Source organism: Natrix helvetica, assembly GCF_964273705.1.
Source record: "Natrix helvetica genome assembly, chromosome: 3".
NCBI classification, from domain to species: domain Eukaryota; kingdom Metazoa; phylum Chordata; class Lepidosauria; order Squamata; family Natricidae; genus Natrix; species Natrix helvetica.
The window spans coordinates 113,418,145-113,440,101 of NC_138549.1; the positions used below are offsets into that span (position 1 = coordinate 113,418,145).

The window sequence follows — 21,957 nt, forward strand, 5'->3', positions numbered from 1 at the left end:
ATATTTTATTTCTACCTGGTCTAAGAGCTATAATACATAAATGTATAGGTGGGTAGGTAGGAATGCAGCCATTAAATGAAAAAAGAGTTAAACGTAAATTGATTGTCTTATCTGTAAATTCAGGAACAGATTCATTTTAAGGAGAATTTCTATTCTAAACTCTCTTAATGGTTTCACTTATCAACTACTCTATTTTACTAATATTGGTAAAAATAGTGGCCACAAGCCAAGTATGAGCTCAGGAATGATTCAAAGATGCCTAAAGCATTATTGCTATGATGTTCTGTGTTTTTTTTAAGGCATAAATCACCACAAAAGATAAACAGTTTATAAACTTTTTGTTTATAAACAAATTGGATTGATTGAAATTTTGACGTTTTGAAGAATGTCCGTTTTTCAGTGCTGAATAAATTTTATTTTATTAATGTTGAGAAATAGTTCAACTCTGTTATGGTAAACAGTATATTATGTTGTAATTAAAATAGAAAGTGGATATCTATGCAAAATCAAATCATGAGAAATCAGACCCCAGTGCAAATAGCCATCGTTATAACTAAGTACCAATATCTGGTCTTGACTTGATCGTGACTCCTTCTTAATACAGTTGTGAGGTTTTATGCAAACTGGAAAATTTGCAAAAGATGTTGTTTTTAACTGGGGAGGAGCTTAGTTACTGGCTAAGAATGAAACCCAAATTGGCAAGGTACTTAATGGCAAGGAAAAACGCATTCGGATAGCTCTCTGGAAGCACTGGAAGCCCTGTAAAGGTATCATTCAGTCCTCATTACATTAAAAGACAGAACAGACTGCTTGAATCCCACCTTTTTCAAGTATAAAATTAGAGTCCTTTAGCTACAGAATAGCTGGTCTCTAGAAATACCCTGAAAAAATACTGTTCTGTTCTTTGCTGAAAACACAATAACATACTATATCAAGTACCCCAGAATGTGGAACATTTGCCAGTACCAGCAAAAAAAATAGTTTATTAACTCAGTTAAAATCCAATTATATGTATTGTATGACTCCTTAAAAGAGACAATTACATTCGAGAATGGATGTGTGCACTCTTCAGATACTGTGGCACAAACTACAGAACTTTCATACTTTTTAAAAACCTGGCAATTCAGGAAAGTGCTGTATTGTGCATAATGTGCACTCAGGAAGAAAAGGATAATATGATTTCCAATTCAGCAGAAAACAATTTCCCTGAATCCTACATTTGCTGTAAGTTTTCTGCAACTTTTGCAAAAGTAAATGACAGTCCATTAGGCAATAGCCTATGGACAGAATATGGTATATTTGATCTATTCACCAACATATTTTCTCTCTGTCTCACTATCTGTATAACTCTAGTGTATTGAACAAGCCACTATGTAATGAATTTATGTATCATGTATTATTTACAGAACAAGACGCAGCACACTAAGTCCAAGACAAATATATAATGCAGTGTCAATCCAATTATCTTTTAACAAATCAAAATCTCCTTCCTTCCATCCATCCTTCCTTCCTTCCTTCCTTCCTTCCTTCCTTCCTTCCTTCCTTCCTTCTCTCCTTCCACAGTGTATTGTGCTTTTTACAAACAAACCTTAAAACTCTTTACTATTTCCACTATTACTACTATAGCTGCCCTCAGAGAAATGACATCACATATGCAGTGACAAATACACTCTTAGGTACCAATATCTGGCACAAACAGAAAAGTCACTACTTTTTGCAATATAATATAATGTATATCGCTTTTACCATTAGCACCTTGTCCCCTGCTCCACCTAGCGTTGCACTGCCCTATTTTATGACCTTTCCTGCCATAGTTGTTAACTGAACCACTGAAGCTGTTAAATAAGTGACATAGTTTGTTAAGTGAATCTGGCTTCCCCGTTGACTTTGCTTGTCAGAAGGTCGCAAAAGACGTTCACATGACCCTGGGACATGACAACTGTGATAAATACATGCCAGTTGCCAAATGTCTAAATTTTGCTCATGTGACTATAGAGATGTTGCAATAGTTGTAAATGTGAAAAGTGGTCATAGCTCACTTTTTTCAGTGCCATTGTTGTAAGTGAAGGACTATCTGAAGTTTGCTTTTCATTGGTTCATAGAAAACTCACTTTGCATTTTTTCCTTGATTTTTCTTTCTTAATTTTGGCTATCTGGGGGAAAATCCGGAAACTCTTGAGTCACGCTTCCTATTAATTATCCACTTCTTGTCTTATTTAATGGCAAATATTTCCCTGACTAAGCTCAAGCACAAATAAATGATTTGGTGCCCAAAGTTGTCACTTTATCAACACACAATCCTACAGTTGAGCTTGATTTCCCTTGTTGCAGGATGGATTTTTGCCAGATGTGAAAAAGGTCCATTACTCACAGAGAGCGGGTGTCTTTGATCTGCACATAAGATAGTATACAGCACGTTTAGGTAACACAAATAATGTATTGCTTTACATTAGCAATAGAAAATTAGTCATGCAAATAAGGTTTCGTAGCACAAATTACATTTTTTACAACCACAATGATAATTAAGTAGTCTCTCTTGTTTTGTTATTAGTACTTATTGCATTCCTCACTGGAGGCCAGGTACTGAAACTTTGTAGATCAATGTTTTTTAAACTAGTATCGCAACTTGGTGCCTTCCAACTGTGTGTCACTTCACTTCCTATAGTTCCAAGCAGGGGTGGGCTGCTACGGGTTTGCCCAGCTTTGAGAGTACCCATAGCTAACATTATAGCCAGTTCATAGAACCTCCAAGCCCCACCTCTGGCTGGCCCTGCCCGCCTGCCACACCCTGCCCTCCCACCTCAACTCACCCCTCCCAGGAGTCTCCATGTGTCCCATTTTGGATGCAAGGTAAGCGCAGGGCCTGCATGGAGGCTTAGGGAGGGGGGGAAATGGGCCTCCCAGAAGCTCCAGAAGGCCAGAAATGGGCCCATTTCCAGCCTCCAGAGCTCTCCCAGAGGCTTGAGTAAAGCCCCCAGACCCTGAGGAAGGTGAAAATGCCCCCCTCCCATGGTACAGGAGGTTGACTAGGCCAAGTCCACCATGGCCACGCACACCCAGCAACTGGGCAGAGAACCCACTGCTAAAATTTTTGAAGCCCAGCCCTGGTTCCAAGCCAGTAATGGTTAGGACAGCTGGTGAGTTAGTCATCTAGAGGACTCTAAGATAGGGAAAGTTGCTTTAGATATTAAATATGCTTGATTTTTTTCTGAAAAATAGAGGGCCCATTTGTTTATGTATGTTCTATATGTGAATATTCCCAGCATTAATCCCACTTTTCATAAGGATTCTGCCTGAATATTTATGCACTTCGCCATACTTCATTTTGTTATATTTGCTACCCAATCACAAGAAGAATCAGTGGAAGTTAAGGGATTCTACGAGTTTAAAATTTTGAGACAATGTCAAATGTTCTCAGGGCCTTGAATGGGTCTTCTCACTCCATTTGTCTAGAGAAGGACCTCAATCATCAAATTAACACAAAGCGGGGATATAATTGGAGCCCACAGGGCTAGATCTTCCCCAGAGCCCCTAACTAAGGCTTTGCCCCAGATACTACTCATAATGATCTGCCATTATTTCCAGATAGTGTTTATAAAAAGAAAGATGGTGCTTTCTGGCTGTTGAAAGAGCTCTTCTTATTGTCCTTGCTGCAAAAACGGCAATGGATAGAAAAATAATACTGAAAATAGATAAATTTTGCTCTGAATTTACAATTTGTAGCCCCCTTTCTTCTAAATCAGACAGCTGGATAACATGCAATTCTCTGCACTCTGTTTTTGAATGATTTTGATTTTTGAACAAAACCCCCTTGGTTTCTTGCAAGAACTATATGTTTCATGTAAGTCAAAAAAATACCAAGGATTGCATAATTTGCATAAATTTGCAATTTAGATAAACCTCTGGATACAAGATTGATACGCCATTTAGCTGGACAAATGGAATTTAATCTAGGTTGGGACCTAAGTCTTGTAGAATGATCCTTGTTCTCCTTTCTCCTCCGCTCTGCACTTTAAGACTAACGGCAGAAAATTTGATGAATTAAACTGGGCCAGTTACTGCATTGACTAAGCCTAATGTTCACTGAAATAGCAATAGCATAGCATTTAGGTTTATATACCACTCCATAGTGTTTTACGCATTCCCTGGACAATTTGCAGTGTCAGCATATTGCCCCCAACAATCTGAGTCCTCATTTTACTGACCTCAGAAGGATGGAAGGCGGAGTCAACTTAGAATCCCATCAGGATCAAACTCCTGAGATAATCTGAAGTCATATAAATATAGTCTGGACAAAGTGACCTAGTTTATTGTTATATTCATTCCTATCTTATTAAAATGTATCCTGGAGAACTATAAAGAAGTTGCTACAAAATTCAGACTGCTATTGATCCTGCTTGCTGAGCAAGCTGTAATCTTTTACTATATTTCCAACCACACGCCCATTCTGTTTTTTTCTTGGCTATGTTTAAGAGGAAATGTAAAAGAATTCCTGATGTTAGAGAGATTTTGTCCCAGAAAATACCTGCAAGATTCATTTCTTTTTTTTATTGTAAATTTTTTATCGGTTTTTTACAAACGTTTTAGGGGAAAAGGTAAATAGGTGTAGAAAAAAATTGACAGCTACATCATGCGGGAGGTAGAAATCCCCCCGAATCTCACAACTTTAACCAAAAAGAAAAGAAAAAAACATCAAAATTTGAATAAACTTTGGCAGTTTTTTGTTTTTACATTCAATCATCAATATATTCAATCATCTTTTGTATCACTTCCGAGAGTTACATTATAACAACAATTGCAAAAATGTTTCAACTCATTTTTGTGATCTGTGATGCGTCCTCCCCCCTGTCTGCTGGCAGAGCCGCAGCCCCTCCCTCCTTCACATCTTGTGTACTGTCCCCTGTTTGATCTAGGAGAGCACTATTTTTTTTTAATAAAGGCCTCTGCCTCCGCAACTGTGTTAATTCTAATTCTACTGCCCTCCCAGAAAATTAGCATTCCTTCTGGCAACAACCATTTAAACCAGAATCCATTGTTATATAATTTCTTTGCTAAAGAGGAGTATTTCTTCCTCTTATCTCTTACTTTCTTTGGAATCTGTTTAAGAATGGTTATTCCTTTGTCTTTATATTTTAGTGGTCCCACCCTTTGAGCTCCTAAGACCTCATCCCTGCAAGATTCATTTCTGTCTCACTTATCTTGCCAAGAACCCTGAGGCTCTTTTCAGGAGCTTATAACACCAGTTTCCTGGAATGGCTCTCTTCATTTCTGCTTTCTCTCAGATGTTAAGTGGCACTAAAAGGAGAGCTGTCCCAACAATTCTTTGGGAATAACTTGTAATCCCTTCAAGGGCTGAAGTCACCAAGTTCTTACAATAGCAGAATTGGTAAGGACCTCGGGGGTCTTCTAGTCCAAGCCCCTGCCTAGGCAGGAAACCCTATACCATTTCAGACAAATGGCTATCCTCTTGAGGAAGAATTCATTTGCCCTGCTTGAAGTGAATTTTATCTCATGCAGGACCTAGGCTGCTTTTAAAGAGGAATTTCTACTTGTGTTATTTATAGATTTTGCATGGTACTAGTTTTTTTTAAAAAAATGTTTTTTTAAACGAGAGAAGCAAGTGTTTTTACTAACTTACCAAATCCCTTGCATCAATTGAATTCTCTGTGCTTTGCCTAAGCACTTTTCTCATGAAATGAAAAGAAAGTTTGTTTCATGATTATCTTTGAAATGTGTGTTTAAAAAGGAACTTCTCTAACTGAATATGTGAAGCTTTCTTAAATCCCTATGATTTAGGAAGCAATTTCTGATAAATCAACAAGGAGCTGTTGCTTTTTTTTGAACCAGGCATGGTGTATGTCAAAGAGTAGAAAGGAAAATAAATACAAAGAGAGATGTACTGATGATTAATGGACTCAGCAACAGGATTTGCTCTGTGGTTACATTACTTTGCAAAACAAGCATGCTTGGGTCATCTCTTTCGTCCCAAGCCACAGAACAGTTGCAGTGAGGATTAAGGTCCTAAGAAATGTATTAACTCAGAATACCTTAGAAAGAAGTATTGTGTCTAAAATGACAGTGTTGTTATTATTCTGATGCTGTCTTCTTTTTTTGTAGATAGCTACAAAACTATTACAAAACGTATGTTTAAACGGTACTTACTTTTTGTCATGTATAAATATATTCCTGTTAGAATAACATAGTACTTATGTGTAATGATGCAGCCAGAATGAGGCAAGCAAAGGTGTCCTAAGAATTTAAGAACTGAAATTGAAACAAAGGACTTCCTCTTGTTTTTTCTTTACTTATTGGTTTGGAAGGCTATTGAGGGTTGTAGATCCAGCAAGTACTAATTTCTAATAACATATTTTTTATTCTTAGATTAAATCTCATATTTTCATTTTTTAAAATATTAAACCATAACAGTAAACAAAAAAAATATTTAAAGTATTTGGAAATAAAAAGAATACCCTCCCATATTTTTTTTAAAAAAATGATTTGTCTGATGGTTAATAAAATTAGACCCATTTAAAGAAGCTTCACCTTTGATGCTTCCCATATTGAAAGATATGGGGAAATGAGTTTAGGATATGGGTTTAGTGTTTATTATACGGGAAATTTACTGTATATTATATAATTAGTATAATATAAATATTTTGCCTTAAAGAGAACGAAAGTCTTTTGTACTTATATCTTGCAATGAAAAGTGGTAGCAATATTTCTGTAATTGGAAATTGATCGTATCTTATCATTATCATTAACTCAGGGGGGGGAACAGCATTGATAAGAGGGTATATTTTAATTGCATTTCTAAGACATCAAATATTCTGTTCCGAGAACAGACCGGGCAAGGAACGGAGGCTAGACAAGTTAACAGTAAGCTAACACACCTAAACAGTGACCAGCTCTTAGATTCAGCAACAGCTCCGTCTGACAGCTCTTTATATGTTCAGCTGTCAGACAGATTAGCCGATCAGGCAATGTCTTTTCTCCCACGGGTGGCTGTCAAACAGAACAGCCAATCGGCGCCATTTCTTCTCTGGCATGTAACACGGACAGTGGCGTATCTTCAGGGACGCTACATCAAAGTATTGTAAAATAGTCATTTATTAGTTGGTTTCTATTATGGGAGTTGGATTTTCATTTAATGGTTTGAGAAACAGCTTGATTCTGATTTGATTTGGCAGCTAAATCTAAATTTTAATATTAATTTAACCTCCATGACTCTAATTTAAAATCATCAAATAGTCTTTTTTTCTCTTTTTGATAGAACTGATTAATTTTCCACATATCATCGCTTTTATCAGAAAATGGCTGTTATACTTCAGACAGATAAGTGCATGTACTTTGATTGTATCTAAATGGTATCTCAGCACTCGTCATTAATTGATTTTGGGAGGAGCTACAAGTACTAAAGACAAGTATCAAGCAAACCACGTGACTAACGTGTGACCCTTTGTTTTGGCTGGAAGGGTAAATTCATGAGGCAGACAAAAATGACAAATTGTAGCTTGCATGTCGCATATCAAACAAATGATGACTACTGAGACACAATTTTCACATCAAAATATGTCAAGTACCAAATCTGATGACTTTCAAAGCAGCTGAATACTGATGAACCACTGTACTTATCAAGGTTCATTTTTTTGTGTGTTTTGAAGAAGTCAAGATTTCAAATTCTGGTAAGCAGACATCTACAATAAGATAATTGTAATTGTTCTAAAATGGCAACTAAAATATTTGCCTTAAAACAAGGAGCAAAAAATGCAATTCACTCTCTGCTTTGCTCCAAGTGCTATTGGTTTTAGAATAATAATTTTAATCTATGCCAACTCCATGAAAAAGGAAAATGAAATACGTTGCTTGACACACACACACACACACAATCCCATTTATTTATGCTGTCTGCACTGTCTTGTTTGCAAAAAAAATCCACCCACCCACCAAAAACTGAATAGTGAAGGAAAGCTGCAAAATTGGCAAGCCACCTTGCACGCTGAAAGAAGGAAAATTCAGGAGCCACTAGATATGTCGAAACAACAGGACTTGCCAAAGAGAAATCCTCACAACCACAGCATTTGAAAAAAAAAGAGCAGTAGCTTTACTGTGGTTTTAAATACATTGAAGTTCCGGAAATAAATCGCCTCAGCTCTGAAGCACAGCAGATATCATTGGATCACAAAGGTCCTGAACTGCTTTTGAATTTAGCCTTAAGCTTAGAGAAAGAAGCCACAAATCGTTGTTTTCCTGAAAACTTTGGTGGTCCCGACAAGACAACATTCCTATATATTAAAATTTCTCCAGCTTTAATCAGATAGCCCCATTGTTGCCTCCTTGCTCCAAATGTCCACAGGCCTCTGGATGTGCTTCTGAAGTAATAGGCAGGGCTGCTGAATAAACCTGAGCAGAAATTTCTCAGGGGATAACAAGTGCAAGCATATTATAATAGCTAAATCCTAGTCAAAGATTGGCAGGGGAAGTATCAGGGGTGGGTTCCTGCCAGTTCTAACCTCTTCTATAGAAGAGGTTCCACAAATCTACAGTGCCGTTTAGAACCGGTTCCAGCTGCTTCCCCCCACCGGTCTGCACATCATCAAGATTGATTGTGCATCGTTCGCTTTTTCTTCTTTCTTGTGTTTGATGCCTTTTTTCCTGCCAAAGGCTGCTTAACAGCAGGAAATGAACCTCCACAATCTCCAAGCCCGCGCTCTGATTTCTAATACCTCTTTTTACTCTCCTTTCTCTGTTTTGCCATAATTCACAATTCTTTTGCACCTATCCCATGTTTGCCTAATTCATCTCAAGGAAACTGAACTCCCTGATATTAATAGTCCCAGGAGCCTAAAATAACCAAGAGCTACAGACCAAACATCATTTAAACCTGCCACCCAAGCCATTTCCTTGGATTAAGCCTTAATTCTGGAATACTTTTTTGTGTTTGTATTGTGTACTAATGGCGATTTTTTTTTGCACTTAATTTAATTTCTATTTACTTTCTATCTTGTGTTTTTAATAGGGCTTCTAGTCTCATTAAACTATTAAATCTAGACTTTGTGGTACTTTTAGTTATATACAAAGAAGCAGCTTTAATGGTTAGAGTGTGCTTTATCCACGTCAATAAAACTGTTTCAGGACCTTGTTATATGTCTTGTAATTTAATTCCCAATTCCCTTCCCCATTTCTTTCAAATTACTAATATACGGTCATTATTTAAAGGTCTGATGCCGGCTGATCTTGGAAACTGAATGGGGTCAGCCCAACTTAGTTGTTGGATGAGTGTTCTGGGAATGTCAAAACTGTTGACTTAATTAAGTAGTAAAGAAAATAATCTGAAATAAGGTAAAACTGTCAAGAAAAGTGCATGAGTGCAGTTGCCTGGAGTCAAGCTTGACTCAAGGGTATCTTTGATTTCAGTAGATATCTATTAAGAGGTAGTCTAACTTTTAAGCCATATTCCTGACCATATGTAGTTATAATCCAGAAATATGAAGCAACACCTACATTCAAAAATGGAGGCAAAGAAAGCTGTGCACTTTTTTTGATTAGTTGTCGGAAAGACTGGGAAATGACCAGAGCAGCAGTGGGTTTTTACCTATTCGGACCGGTTCGGCTGAACCGGTAGTGGTTTGGCTCCCTGGGTTGCTGGAACCAGGCCTGCCACACCCCTGAACTGGTTCTCCCAGCAGTGCCGTAGGTGCCGCCATCTTGTTTTTTGCTTCTGCGTATGCGCACACTATGGGCATCAAGCGCACCATGTGGCCATGAGCGAACCGGTGCCGGAACCCACCCCTGGACCAGAGGTAATCCCAAAATAAACAACCATTACTTGAGCCACGATGGTTAGAATGCAGTATTGCATTCACTGCTAACTCACTGCTCACTCCAGAAGTTCAATTCTGACCAGCTCAAGGTTGACTCAACCTTTCATCCTTCCGAGGTCGGTAAAATGAAGGGCCAGATTGTTGTAGGAAATATGCTGATTCTGTAACCCTCTTAGAGAGGGCTATAAAGCACTGTGAAATGGTATAGAAGTCTATTGCTGCTGATCTTCTAATGGTTTTCCCACAACCCACCAATTTCTCCCTTACATTTTTTTCTTATTGAGAGTTATTCCTGTTTTTCATTCCAGCTCCCTAATTTCATCAACACAACACTTCCTCCACATGAGCAAGTTACAGCTCAAGAGATTGACAAGTATTTCCGACAGGAACTGATCTACAAGAGGAATGAAAGAATGGGGAAAAGAGTGATGGCTCTCTTAAGAGAGAATACTGACAAGAGCTTCTTCTTTGCATTTGGAGCAGGTAGGACCTCAATATGTTTTTTGTTGATTTCAACATGGGATAGAATAATTAATTTCATTTTCTGACGTAGTTTAACTTTGTTATTTCTTCCCCATATCTTTACTCTTCCCTACTATTTGTGATAGTCCCAAAACATCTCAGTCCCAAATTTTTCAGGATTGGTAGTAATGCCAGTGGGATTAGGGATTAAAAAGAAGATATGGTTCTTCTAGTCTTTTTTCTTTGGTGATATGGGGTTCTGAGCAGAGGTGGGTTTCGGATCCTGTCACAACCGGTACACTGCGACAGGGCCAGGCATCCTCCTTGGGCACATGCTCTGTGCAGGCATGCGCAAGCCACTGCCCCGCAATGCCCCAGCTGCTTGGCGGAAGTCATGCAGACACTGTACGCTGTGCGTGCCTGTGCTATTGGTTCGTTTCCCTCAAAAAGCGGTAAGGAATGAGGGTGGGTGGGTGGGCCCAACGAGCCAGTGTTCCGGTACGGTGGCCGCTGCTCCCAGCTACCACCGGTACGCCCATACCGGGGCATACTACCCGGAACCACCACTGGTTCCAAGGTAGTCAGATCAACAGCACAGTGCCTTTTTCAGTGCTTCTATAAAACGTGGATTGATTTTTTATATGAGACAGGTAAGAATTCAGGGTTTTACCATGATCCCCTGGATTTAGCTGCTAGTTGCAATTATTATTATTCTCAGTTTTAGTTAAGCTTTTATTTGTTTCAAATATTTTTTTAGAAAATTAGATTGGATGAGCACTTGTGAAACATTTTGCTCCTTTTCCTGCATAGTATTAAACTTGAAGAGTTTAGATTAGTCATCATCTTTGTGCCTTCATCAAGAGGTAATGAGTCTGGCCCGTTAATGAATCAAGATTGTTAAGTTCTTGAAAAATTAATGACTGCACTTGTCACAAAACTGTATGGAGGTTACAAATGCTTAAAAAAGAACATAAACATTTAGCTAGATTGTAGGGCACTACTTCCTATTTTAAAAAATGAAAAATATGGAGTTCCGGTTCCGGCGGCGGCGGCGACGGGCAGCTCTTTGCCCGCTCCGGCTCCCCGGTGGGCTTCCCCACTCCTTGGGGGGCACAGGACACCCCGCAGAGGGGTCCTGCCGGAGGGGCGGCATCGCGGAGGTCTCCTGCAGCGGCGGCAGCCGGCGGGAGCTCTCTCGCGCGCCCAAGGCACCGGGGAGCAAGCTCGGAGGGCGCATCGCGTTTCTACGCCTCGCGCCTCGCTACAAGCCGACTGGAGAATGCTACAATTGAAGGAAGCAGCTGCGGTGCGGTGAGGTTGCCTCTCTCTTCATCCCTTACTTTGCATGAAGATTTGATTCAGCTTTTAAAACTTTAAAATAACTTTCGGAGCTTTTTGGAGGTGCGGCTGGAGGGAGGGGGGCTTTCCCCCCCCCCTTGGACAAGCGGCAAGAAACAATTTTGCTCTCAGCCCCCGGGGAAGGAGGAGGGGGGAGAGCCAACGAATGAAGCCTCACTTAGGCTGAGATGATTTTCTTTTCAATTTAATTTTACATATTACAATGATTTGAGGACTTTTGGAACTTTTTAAAACTTTGTTACGCCTCTGTGCCCAAAACTGGCAGGGCAAGATGGCACACTTCCGTTGTCTTTATGAACTCTGAAACCTGACTCCACCTTTAAAATTCAGGCTTCCGGTCTTTGTCTCCGTGTCTCCCAGAGGAACCTCTTGTGGATTGGTATTTTTTTAACCTTCTAGGGGAAATTTTCTATCTATTGCCAGACTTATTGGAGAGATTCTCTTCTGCCTGGTTATTCTGCTCCCGGATTCACCTGGCTACCCTTCTTTTCTAACTGCTTACTTCATATTTGGACTGAACTTTTAACGTTATAAAGGATAGCATCTAAAAGACCCCCTCCTGGAAAACCTGGCTTTGCCACCTCTGCTCCAACATCCGCAACATCCAGTCCAGCCACACAGTCAAAGATAACAGAACTGATGCAACATAAGACTACAGAGATGGACTTTCAACAAATGCTTCAACAAATTCTACAGGGCCAGGAGGAAATCAAGAAACAGTTAAGGGAAATGAAAGATGAAATTAAAGAAAATCAAGCCCAAATATATAAGAACTCACAAAGACTGAATCTTGTGGAAGGGGGGGTGGAGGAGGTGAGGGGGGGGGGTGGAAGCTGTGCAGAAAGGGAACAAAGATCTTGACATCCAACAGATGAAATTAGAATTTGAGAGAATGTCCTATTATCTTAGATTTCAAAATGTTATAGAAGAAGATGGGGAAAATATAAGGGACATCATGACAAACATTCTGGCTGACTATACACACAAAGAAAAACAACAGATGGGGTGGGATATAGATCTGGTTTATAGAGTGAACTCAGCTTATGCTAGAACACACAATGTACCCAGGGAGGTTCACATTAAATTCCTTAGAAAAACCACAAGAGATGAAATTCTGGGTGTACAAAGGGGGCAAGCATTGACATATCATGATATGGAGATAACCATTCTGAAGCAGATCCCTAAGAAGATTAGAGAAAAAAGAAAAAATTATTCGCAATTAGCGAATAAATTATACCAGAAAGGGGTGTGGTTTAGATGGTTGATGCCTGAAGGTATGCTGATATTCTGGGAGGAGACAAGAATCAGAATTAATTCACCCATAGAGGCGCAGGCCTTTATGGAAAAAAATAAAACACTCCTAGAGAAACCACCAGACACTACAACGGACACGCAGGACACGGGAGGGGCCAGAGCTCGGCCAGTGGAGGGAGATGGGGCAATAGCAAGAAGACTCAGATCACAGAAATAAATATGAAAATCATATTATTATAAATTGACCGAAAGTGAAAATGGAATTATATTTGGATTTTATATTGTAATGTTTAATTTGATTGAATTTAATAATAGAACTAATATGCTGATTATAATCAATTATATACTAATGCATTATATATAAATGTACGCTATGGGTATGGAGGGAGGGGGGCCTCACACACTTTGCAACTGCCAAAATTTGTATACCTGTCCATTTACCCTTTTCCCTATAAATTTTGAAAAACCAATAAATTTTATTACAAATAGGAAAAAAAAAAAAAAAAAATGAAAAATATGAAAAATTAGAGAAGGGGGTGGGTTCCAGCTGTCACTACTACCGATTTGCTCGTGGCTGTGCTGCGTGCGCGCATGCACAGTACAATAAAAATTGCTCTGCGCATGCGCAGAAGCAAAAAACAAGATGGAGGAGAACCAGTTCGGGGTCATGGCAGGCCTGGGTCGCTGCCGGTTCCAGCAACCCAGGCTGCCAAACCACTACCGGTTCGGCCAAATTGGTCCAAAGTGGTAGAAACCCAGCACTGACTTGGAGGCAAATTAAGCCAGTATCTATTACATATAATAGTAGTGATATTTTTTTAAAAAAATTATATTGTGTGTGGTGGAGATTTCCTCTATGGTGATATGATGGAATGTAGTGAGGACCTAGATGCCCAAGAGAAAGGGTTACATTCTAGAAGAGTAAGAGTCAACATAGCCCAGATATCACGTAAGAGAAAGAGGATGAAGACAGCCCCTCCCTAATAGTTCACACAATATACAGGTGGTCCTTGACTTATGAATACAACTGAGCCCAAAATTTCTGTTGCTAAGTGAGACATTTGTTAAGTGAATTCTGCCCCATTTTAAGACCTTTCTGGCCACAGTTGTTAAGTGAATCTGACTTCCCCATTGATTTTGCTTATCGAAAGGTTGCAAAGGGGGATCACACAGCGACAGTCATAAGTGCAAACCAATTAACCAAGCATCTGAATTTTGATCACATGATCATGGGGATGCTACAAAGTTCGCAAGTGAAAAAAATAGTCCTAGGTCGCTTTTTTCAGTGCCATTGTAACTTTGAATGGTCACTAAAACAACGGTTGTAAGTCGAGGACTACCTATGTTGTATATAGAGAGTCGAATCTTCAGTATGACAAGGTTTTATCTATTGGTATGAAACAATAAAGAACTCAGCTTGGAAGAACTGCTACGTGTCAATTTTGGTTTGGGGCTTCACCGGTTGTTTGTGTATTTAGTAATATTACTTCAAAACATATCTTTCTTAGTTACCACCTTTTTCCATCTATAAGCAGGAAATGTTTCTTTATAATAATACACTAATAATCAGTGGTGAGTTTCAAAAATTTTAGAACCTCTTCTGTAGGTGTGGCCTGTTTTGTGGGAGTGGCTTGCTGGCCATGTGACCGGGAATGGCTTGCCAGCCATGTGACTGGGTGGGCGTGGCCAACTTGTAAAATGTGGTGAAACCCACTTAACAACGCTCTTGCTTAGCAACCAAAATGTTGGCTCAGAAACTCTGGCATTTGAAGCACGCAAGTCTTAAAGCTGTCAAGTTACAAGACCCTTGCATCCCTAACCCTTTAGAAAAAAAACCCAGGGGTGTTCAAACTTGACAGCTTTAAGACTTGTGGACTTCAACTCCCAGAATTCCTCCTCTCGCTCTTCATCTTGATGATGTGCGGATGGGTGGGGGGAGGGAGCTGGAACCGGTTCTAAACGGCACTGTAGATTTGTGGAACCTCTTCTATATTAGAGGTTAGAACTGGCAGGAACCCACCCTGCTAATAATTCTAAAGAGTATCTTTAAATGATATTACTGGTGACTGCCTTTTTCCAATACAATTACTTGGGTTGACCCAGAGTCTGTAAGATGGTGGTGTTCTACTTTAGCAGTAGTTGCCTGGCCATGAAGCTCACTGGTGGGTTCCCACCCGTTCTGACCGGTTCGGCCGAACCGTTAGTAGTTTGACGGCCTGGGTCGCTGGAACCGGCAGTGACCCAGGCCTGCCACGCCCCGAACTGGTCCTCCCGGCAGCACCGTAGGTGCCGCCATCTTGTTTTTTGCTTCTGTGCATGTGCAGAGCAATTTTTATTGCTCTGTGCATGCACGTGAATCGCGCACATGCAGGGTGCACCCACGAGCAAATCGGAAGTAGTGACTGCTGGAACCCACCCCTAATGAACAGTGCTGATGCAATGGATTATAGAGCTGAATCATAAATTGGGTGAGGCCTTCATTCAAACCGATGTCCATGGAAAGAAAAAGCTGGTCTACCATTGGCAAGCAATAGAGGAAGCATTAGACAACAGCTAATTTTCATTTCCTGCAGGCAATGTGTGCTTCCCTTAGCATTTTGGGAGAGTTTGTTGAAAAACAGAACATCGCCTGCCTGAGAAGTAATTTCTTGCAGGCTTACAAAGCACCATCTTACAAAAAGTATCCCATTAGCGCAAAGTGGAATCAGATTTAAGTCTAGGAGTATGTCCTCTGCTAATTTTACTGTTGCTGAGCAGGGATTTGGAATGCCATGCTAGAGCAGAATCCAAAATTTCACAGCTGGCAACTGCATTTCTTCTGAAGCGAAGCAAAAGGAACAATCTCAAATTTAGAATATTGACAGAAAATTGGACCAAAACAAAAAAGTTCGGAAACTTTATTCAAGGAGACCTTACAATGAACTCCAACTAGCCTTCATTTTTATGGGGTGCAGTAATCAGGAGGAGCGGGTAAGATAGAGAACATTTTGAAATGACTTCTACATTGCATGTGGAATGCTCGCTGGTCCACAGCATGTATTCTGGCCTGGTTCCAGTCCTGAAGTTTCCATTTTATTGTTCACCTCTCATAATACAGCATCTTTCTGCTAGAGGTACAAACCTCCTTCATGTATATCCACCTAGAGTATCAGGTTTCTATGAATGGTTCTACCCTGGGAGAATGAGATGATCACAAACACTTGCACCAAGTCACCCTCCTCCCTCCCAAACTGAAAACAGATGCTGTTTATTGAGCAGCATCATTTCAATAAAGTGTGGAAAAGAAATCTGTGCAAAAAGTTTGTTCTTCTTTGGTCACAGCTAATGTAAGCCATGCAGCAAAGAAAACAAATGGTAATTCTATCATCTCTTTATTGCCAGGGTATAGCATAAAAGACAAAAGAGGCCCCAGTAGTAACAGAGCCATTGATTTATTGGTTAAATAGACTGACCCTTGTTTATCACTGCAGAGGTTTCATTTGTTGGTTAAAGACACAACAGCAATAATGTCATCACCTCTTTTACTTTACTTTACTTTTATTTGCGCTTATAGACCGCCCCCTCTCCCGAAAGGGACTCGGGGCGGTGTACAGTCCATACACGAAATACATCATATAAATAATTAAATAGTTGAACAGTTAAAATTGTTAAATAGGTAGATAGATAGATATGGAGGAGGTTAAAAAGAAGGTTAAAAAGAACTGTACAGCTGAGTAAAGTATATAAATATAGTTTTAAAAAACCCTAAAAATATCCCATAAATTAAATTTAAAAGCAATTCCCCTAAAATACCAGTTAAAAAATATGTCTGCCAGGAGGTAACAGTTATGATTGTGCCAGGCCAGCTAATCGGAACAGGTGAGTCTTCAATTTTTGTCGGAAGGAGCGGAAGTCGGTGGTGGTTCTAATGTCGGGGGGGGGGAGGTCATTCCAGAGGGTTGGGCCCATCACAGAGAAGGCTCTACTCCTTGGCGCCGCCCGCTGGCATTGCCTACTGGACGGCACCAGGAGAAGTCCCTCCCTGTGAGAGCGAATTGGCCGCAGGGATACCTCGATCAGATAGTGAGTAAAGTATTTAAAAATTAACAGGTTTCAGAAGGGGAGATCAATGAGTGGGACATAAATCTTTAAAAGACTAGTTTATCACCTAAAATAGCAATAGCACTTAGACTTACCTATCGCCCTATAGTGCTTTACAGCATTCTCTGAGCAGTTTACAAAGTCAACATATTGCCCGCAACAATCGTGGTCCTCATTTTACCGGCCACATGAGGATGGAAAGCTGACTCAACCTTGACCTGGTCAGGATTGAACTCCTGGCAGTGAGCAGAATCAGCTTGCAATATTGCATTCTAACCATTGTGCCACCACAGTTCTTTTACCAAATTAGAATTATTGTTTGTCATTTGTTGGGGTATGGTACTAGAGCCTAGAAGAAAAATATATCTCTACAGTATTGTCTATATAGCCACTTTGGAAGAATTAAATTATCAAAATAAATATTTTGTGTGTGTGGGTGTATAGACAGTATAGTCTATGTTGTATTTGTGCTGATAAATAAATAAAGGGAGACTAGTATAGATACATTTCAAGGTATTTAGCTCTCATCAGCTAGCCATACCCTTACTGGGATTCGAACCAGGGCTGTATTACATATTAGGCAGTTATATTAGCCACCAAGCCACAGGCTCTCCTCCTTATCAGCTGAGCCAGGGAAATAGGTATGTATTTGTGTTACAACCCCTGGTATGCCCAAATATGGGAGGCAGCTCACTACTCCCTCTTTCTGTCATTCGGCACATCACAGAACACCATCGAGGCAGAAAACCATATTTTTTTATTTTTAATGTTGCCTTTTTATATTTATGTTGTATTTGTGCTGATAAATAAATAAAGGGAGACTAGTATAGATCCATTTCAAGCTATTTAGCTCTCATCAGCTAGCCATACCTTACTGGGATTCGAACCAGGGCTGTATTACATATTAGGCAGTTATATTAGCCACTAAGCCACAGGTTCTCCTCCTTATCAGCTGAGCCAGGGAAATAGGTATGTATTTGTGTTACAACCCCTGGTATGCCCAAATATGGGAGGGAGCTCACTACTCCCTCTTTCTGTCATTCGGCTCATCACAGAAGACCATCGAGGCAGAAAACCATATTTTTTTTTATTTTTAATGTTGCCTTATGTATAGTCTCTCTCCCTATATATATATATATATACATATGATAGACAGTATTAAAACATTACGTGTAGATTAGACCAGTGGTCCCCAACCAGGGGTGAAATGCTACCGGTTCGGGCCTGTTTCCCCAAACCGGTAGTAAAAAATGCTTAACAAAGTAAAAAAAAAAGGTTCTAATGATCAGCTGTGCTGTATGATGGCAGGAACTTTTTAAAACTTTTTTTTAGCATTTGGGGTCTGCTTTTGTTCCCAGGAGGCATCCCTGAGGTCTGCTAGGCCAAAAATGGAGTGTGGGTGGGGTGGGGGTGCTGCAAAAGAAATAGAAAGAGAGAGAGAGAAAGAAAGGGAAAAGGGAGAGGGCGGAAGGACCACAACCTACACTAGATGCAGCTTTAGAGGACCTTGAAACAGCACAGCAATCCATGGTCCATGGCGTGCCAGAAACTAGGCCAAGAAGCCCAGTTTCTGGAATGCCACAAGCAAACAAGCGAAGCTCCATCCTCAGGATACAGGCACCACAAAATCCTCTCCCCACGGAATTGGTCCCTTTTGTGGTCACAATGTGAAACACACCCATGGGCTCCGGATCCGTTGAATATATATTCATTTTTCAATCCAAACTCACAATGACTTATCCCTAAACCTAAGTCGATTTTTCCGCAAATGAGATTTTCCCATGTATTTTACCAGCAAATTTAGATAAGGCAGGCTCAAAATGTATGCCCTCTCTTAACCATAGCCAAGTTTCTGAATGCATTGGCAATGTCCATTTTGCTATCTGAATTCACACTGACCTAACCCTAACCCTAAGTGGATTTTCCGCCAATGGGATTCTGCAATGTGTTTTGCTAGGAAACGTAGATAAGGCAGGCTCAGAAAGTATGCACCCTCCCAAACATATCCATGGGCTTCTGATCCATTGCCAATATTCATTTTCATCTCCAAATTCACAATAACCTCACCTTAACCCTAACTGAATTTTACTCCAATGGGATTTTTCCATGTATTTTCCAGGGAATCATAGATAAGGCAGGCTTGAAAAGTGTGCACCCTCCTAACCATACCAAAAGGCTGCGAATGTATTTGCAATGTACATTTTCCTCTCCAAATTCACAATGACCTAACTCTAACCCTCTCTCTAAGTAACCCTAACTCTAAGTGGATTTTCAGTCAATAGGATTTTTTCCTGTGTTTTGCAAGGAAAGTAGATAAGGCTGTCTAGAAAAATGCACCCTCCTAATCGTACCAATGGGCTCTAAATTTATTGTGATGTCAATTTTGTTCGGCGAATTCATGGAGACCTAACTCCGAACCGTAATTGGTTTTTCTGCCAATGGGATTTTCCCATGTATTTGCCCTGGAAACATAGATAAGCATTAGAAATTCATGCCTCCTATGTTAGAACTCCTTGGAGTTGTGAGAGATCTATCATACGAAATCCTGAAAATAATTGGAACCTCTCTGTTTAATTAGATTCAGTTAAAGCAGTAGGATTGTCACGTTGACCATCTTCTCATTTGAAGAAACCTTTTTCTTTCCTGCATGAGTTCAATTCATAGATATAACTGCAGCTACCCAGAAAGAGGTCTCATAATTCTGTTGTTGAAAATGTGATACTATCATTTTATAAACCATTGCTGGGATTTGCAGTGGATTCTCCCCCCACCCTCCGCAAGATGGTTCAATATGTCATTTTGCAACATTTCTTTGTCATTCTTCATCGACATCCCTGGTCAGAGTCAGCTATGCTTGAGGGCTTCCTTAAAAAGAATAGGGGTGGGTTGCAAAAACCCAACTCTCTCCCCACACCAATCTGACATTCTATGAATTTATATGTAATTTTGTTACGTCTATTTATCTATTCATTTATTTTTTACCCTGCTTTTATTATTTTTATAAATAACTCAGGGCAAGCAACATATCCAAACACCTCCCTCCTCCCACGACAGCCCTAAGAGATAGATAGGTTAAGAGAGAGGGACTTGGCCAAGATCACCCGACTAACTCTCATGGCTAAGGCAGGACTAGAACTCACAGGGTCTAGCTTTCTAGCCTGGTTCCTTAACCACAAGACCTAACTGTCTCCCTTTCTTTGATCTCTCAGTTCCCAATTGGAAGAAAGGGAATTAGAAGCTACTACTTGAGGGAAATGGGGACGCGGTGGCTCAGTGGCTAAGATGCTGAGCTTGTGGATCAGAAGGTCGGCAGTTCGGCAGTTCGAATCCCTAGCACCACATAACAGAGTGAGCTCCCATTACTTGTCCCAGCTTCTGCCAACCTAGAAGTTCAAAAGCATGTAAAAAATGCAAGTAGAAAAAATAAGCACCACTTTGGCAGGAAGGTCTCCATGCACTGGCTCTTCAGCTTTGAAACGGAGATGAGCACCACCTCTAGATCCGGAAATGACTAGCATGCATTTGTGGGGAAACCTTTACCTTTACCTTACTTGAGGGAAAATTAATGGCTACTTTCAAAGAAGAAGAAATCTGTTAACAGTCACCCTGTAAAGCTTCTTTAAAACTAAGTAAGTATTGTTATTGCAGCAGAGATAACAGAATACTTCATTTTAATAATGTAGCAGGAGTGTGCTGGATCTTCACTAAAGTTGTATGAGAGATTAGGAAACACATTTCCATAAATGGAAAACCCTGGTCTTGAGGATAAAGAGGAGACTGCTGCAAAGAGTTAACAACATTCAAATGTCTGAAGTGTTTGTTTTGGTCAGACAGGCATGGAAAATTCAGCCATAAAATCTAATTCAAACAACATCCAACTGTCATATTTCTCTCGATACATGTTTTGTATGCAAACTTTTAAAGATATATCTGCTTGAACTAATTAAAGTTTTATTAACATTGGTTTATCTAAATAACTTCCAAATCAAATTAGCTAATTGACTCATTCAGTACTTTGGTCAGCTGCTTGTAGGGCAGATGGTAGTGCAAAACCTGAGCACTCTATTAGAAATGTCTTTAAAAGTATACATAAATTTTTGCAGCCATGTCTAGTATGTTCAATTTAATGGATGTTTCGGCCCTCCCAGATAAACCAGATAGGAAACATGACCAGATGAGCTAATTCTACTTTGTTGTTAGATTACATTAATAGAATCGTGCAAGTCTAAATATACAAATCTCCCACTGATACTTTTAAACTCTGATACGTTAGGGTGGATTCTTCTTAAATTTCTTTCTTTGTGTCAAGTGCCAGGAAAATCAGGAGATCCAGACAGTTCAATTGAGTGTAAAGATTTTATTGTAAGCTTGAGCTCTCTACAAAAATCTGAATTACTAGCGACCAAGGCAAATTAACGGAAGATAAGAGTAGAAGAAATTTCAAGGGCTGGTTGGTCTTAGATCTCTTGTGGGCGTGAAGGGACTCATGACTGATGATGTGTTTGACCCTTCCCTCCGGCTCAACTTGCCAACTCCTATACTTGTTTGTTAAGCATTTCCTTAACTTCTCCTTTCTCCTGAATCCCTAGGAAGCATCTCTTTCCCTTGTCCCTCAAAGCATCCGTATACCATTACAGGGTATAATAAAGGTGAAATGAATATTCATGCAAGGGGACAATGTGGAAGCACTTGACCCACTCTCTGGATAGAGGGAGATTTTCAGATAATGCCAAATAATGTTCCAATTGAAACCCCTGCCCCTCCCATTTTTGTTTCATTTTGAACAATCTTTCCAAACTTTACTATGACTCCTGTCATCTTGGTTTTTCTCCAAATGCTTCTATGCCCCAAAGTCATTTATTACATGAGTGGAGTTCTACACTGTTATTCCAGATGAACTCAGATTTCATTTAGGGATAACCCATAACACTGCTTTCCAAGCCTAATCTCCAAAATCTGCATTGAAGTATACCACATTCTC

The 21,957-nt window shown here is 39.9% G+C and overlaps 1 protein-coding gene across 1 annotated transcript in view; it reads left to right on the forward strand.

Moving 5' to 3' along the window:
* Positions 1–21,957, forward strand: part of TRABD2B (TraB domain containing 2B) — a 238,864-nt gene that overhangs the window by 170,217 nt on the left and 46,690 nt on the right. Inside the window, exon 4 of the mRNA XM_081949389.1 lies at positions 10,130–10,304. Coding sequence (XP_081805515.1) covers positions 10,130–10,304 — 175 coding nt within the window. The remainder of the gene's footprint in view (positions 1–10,129; positions 10,305–21,957) is intronic.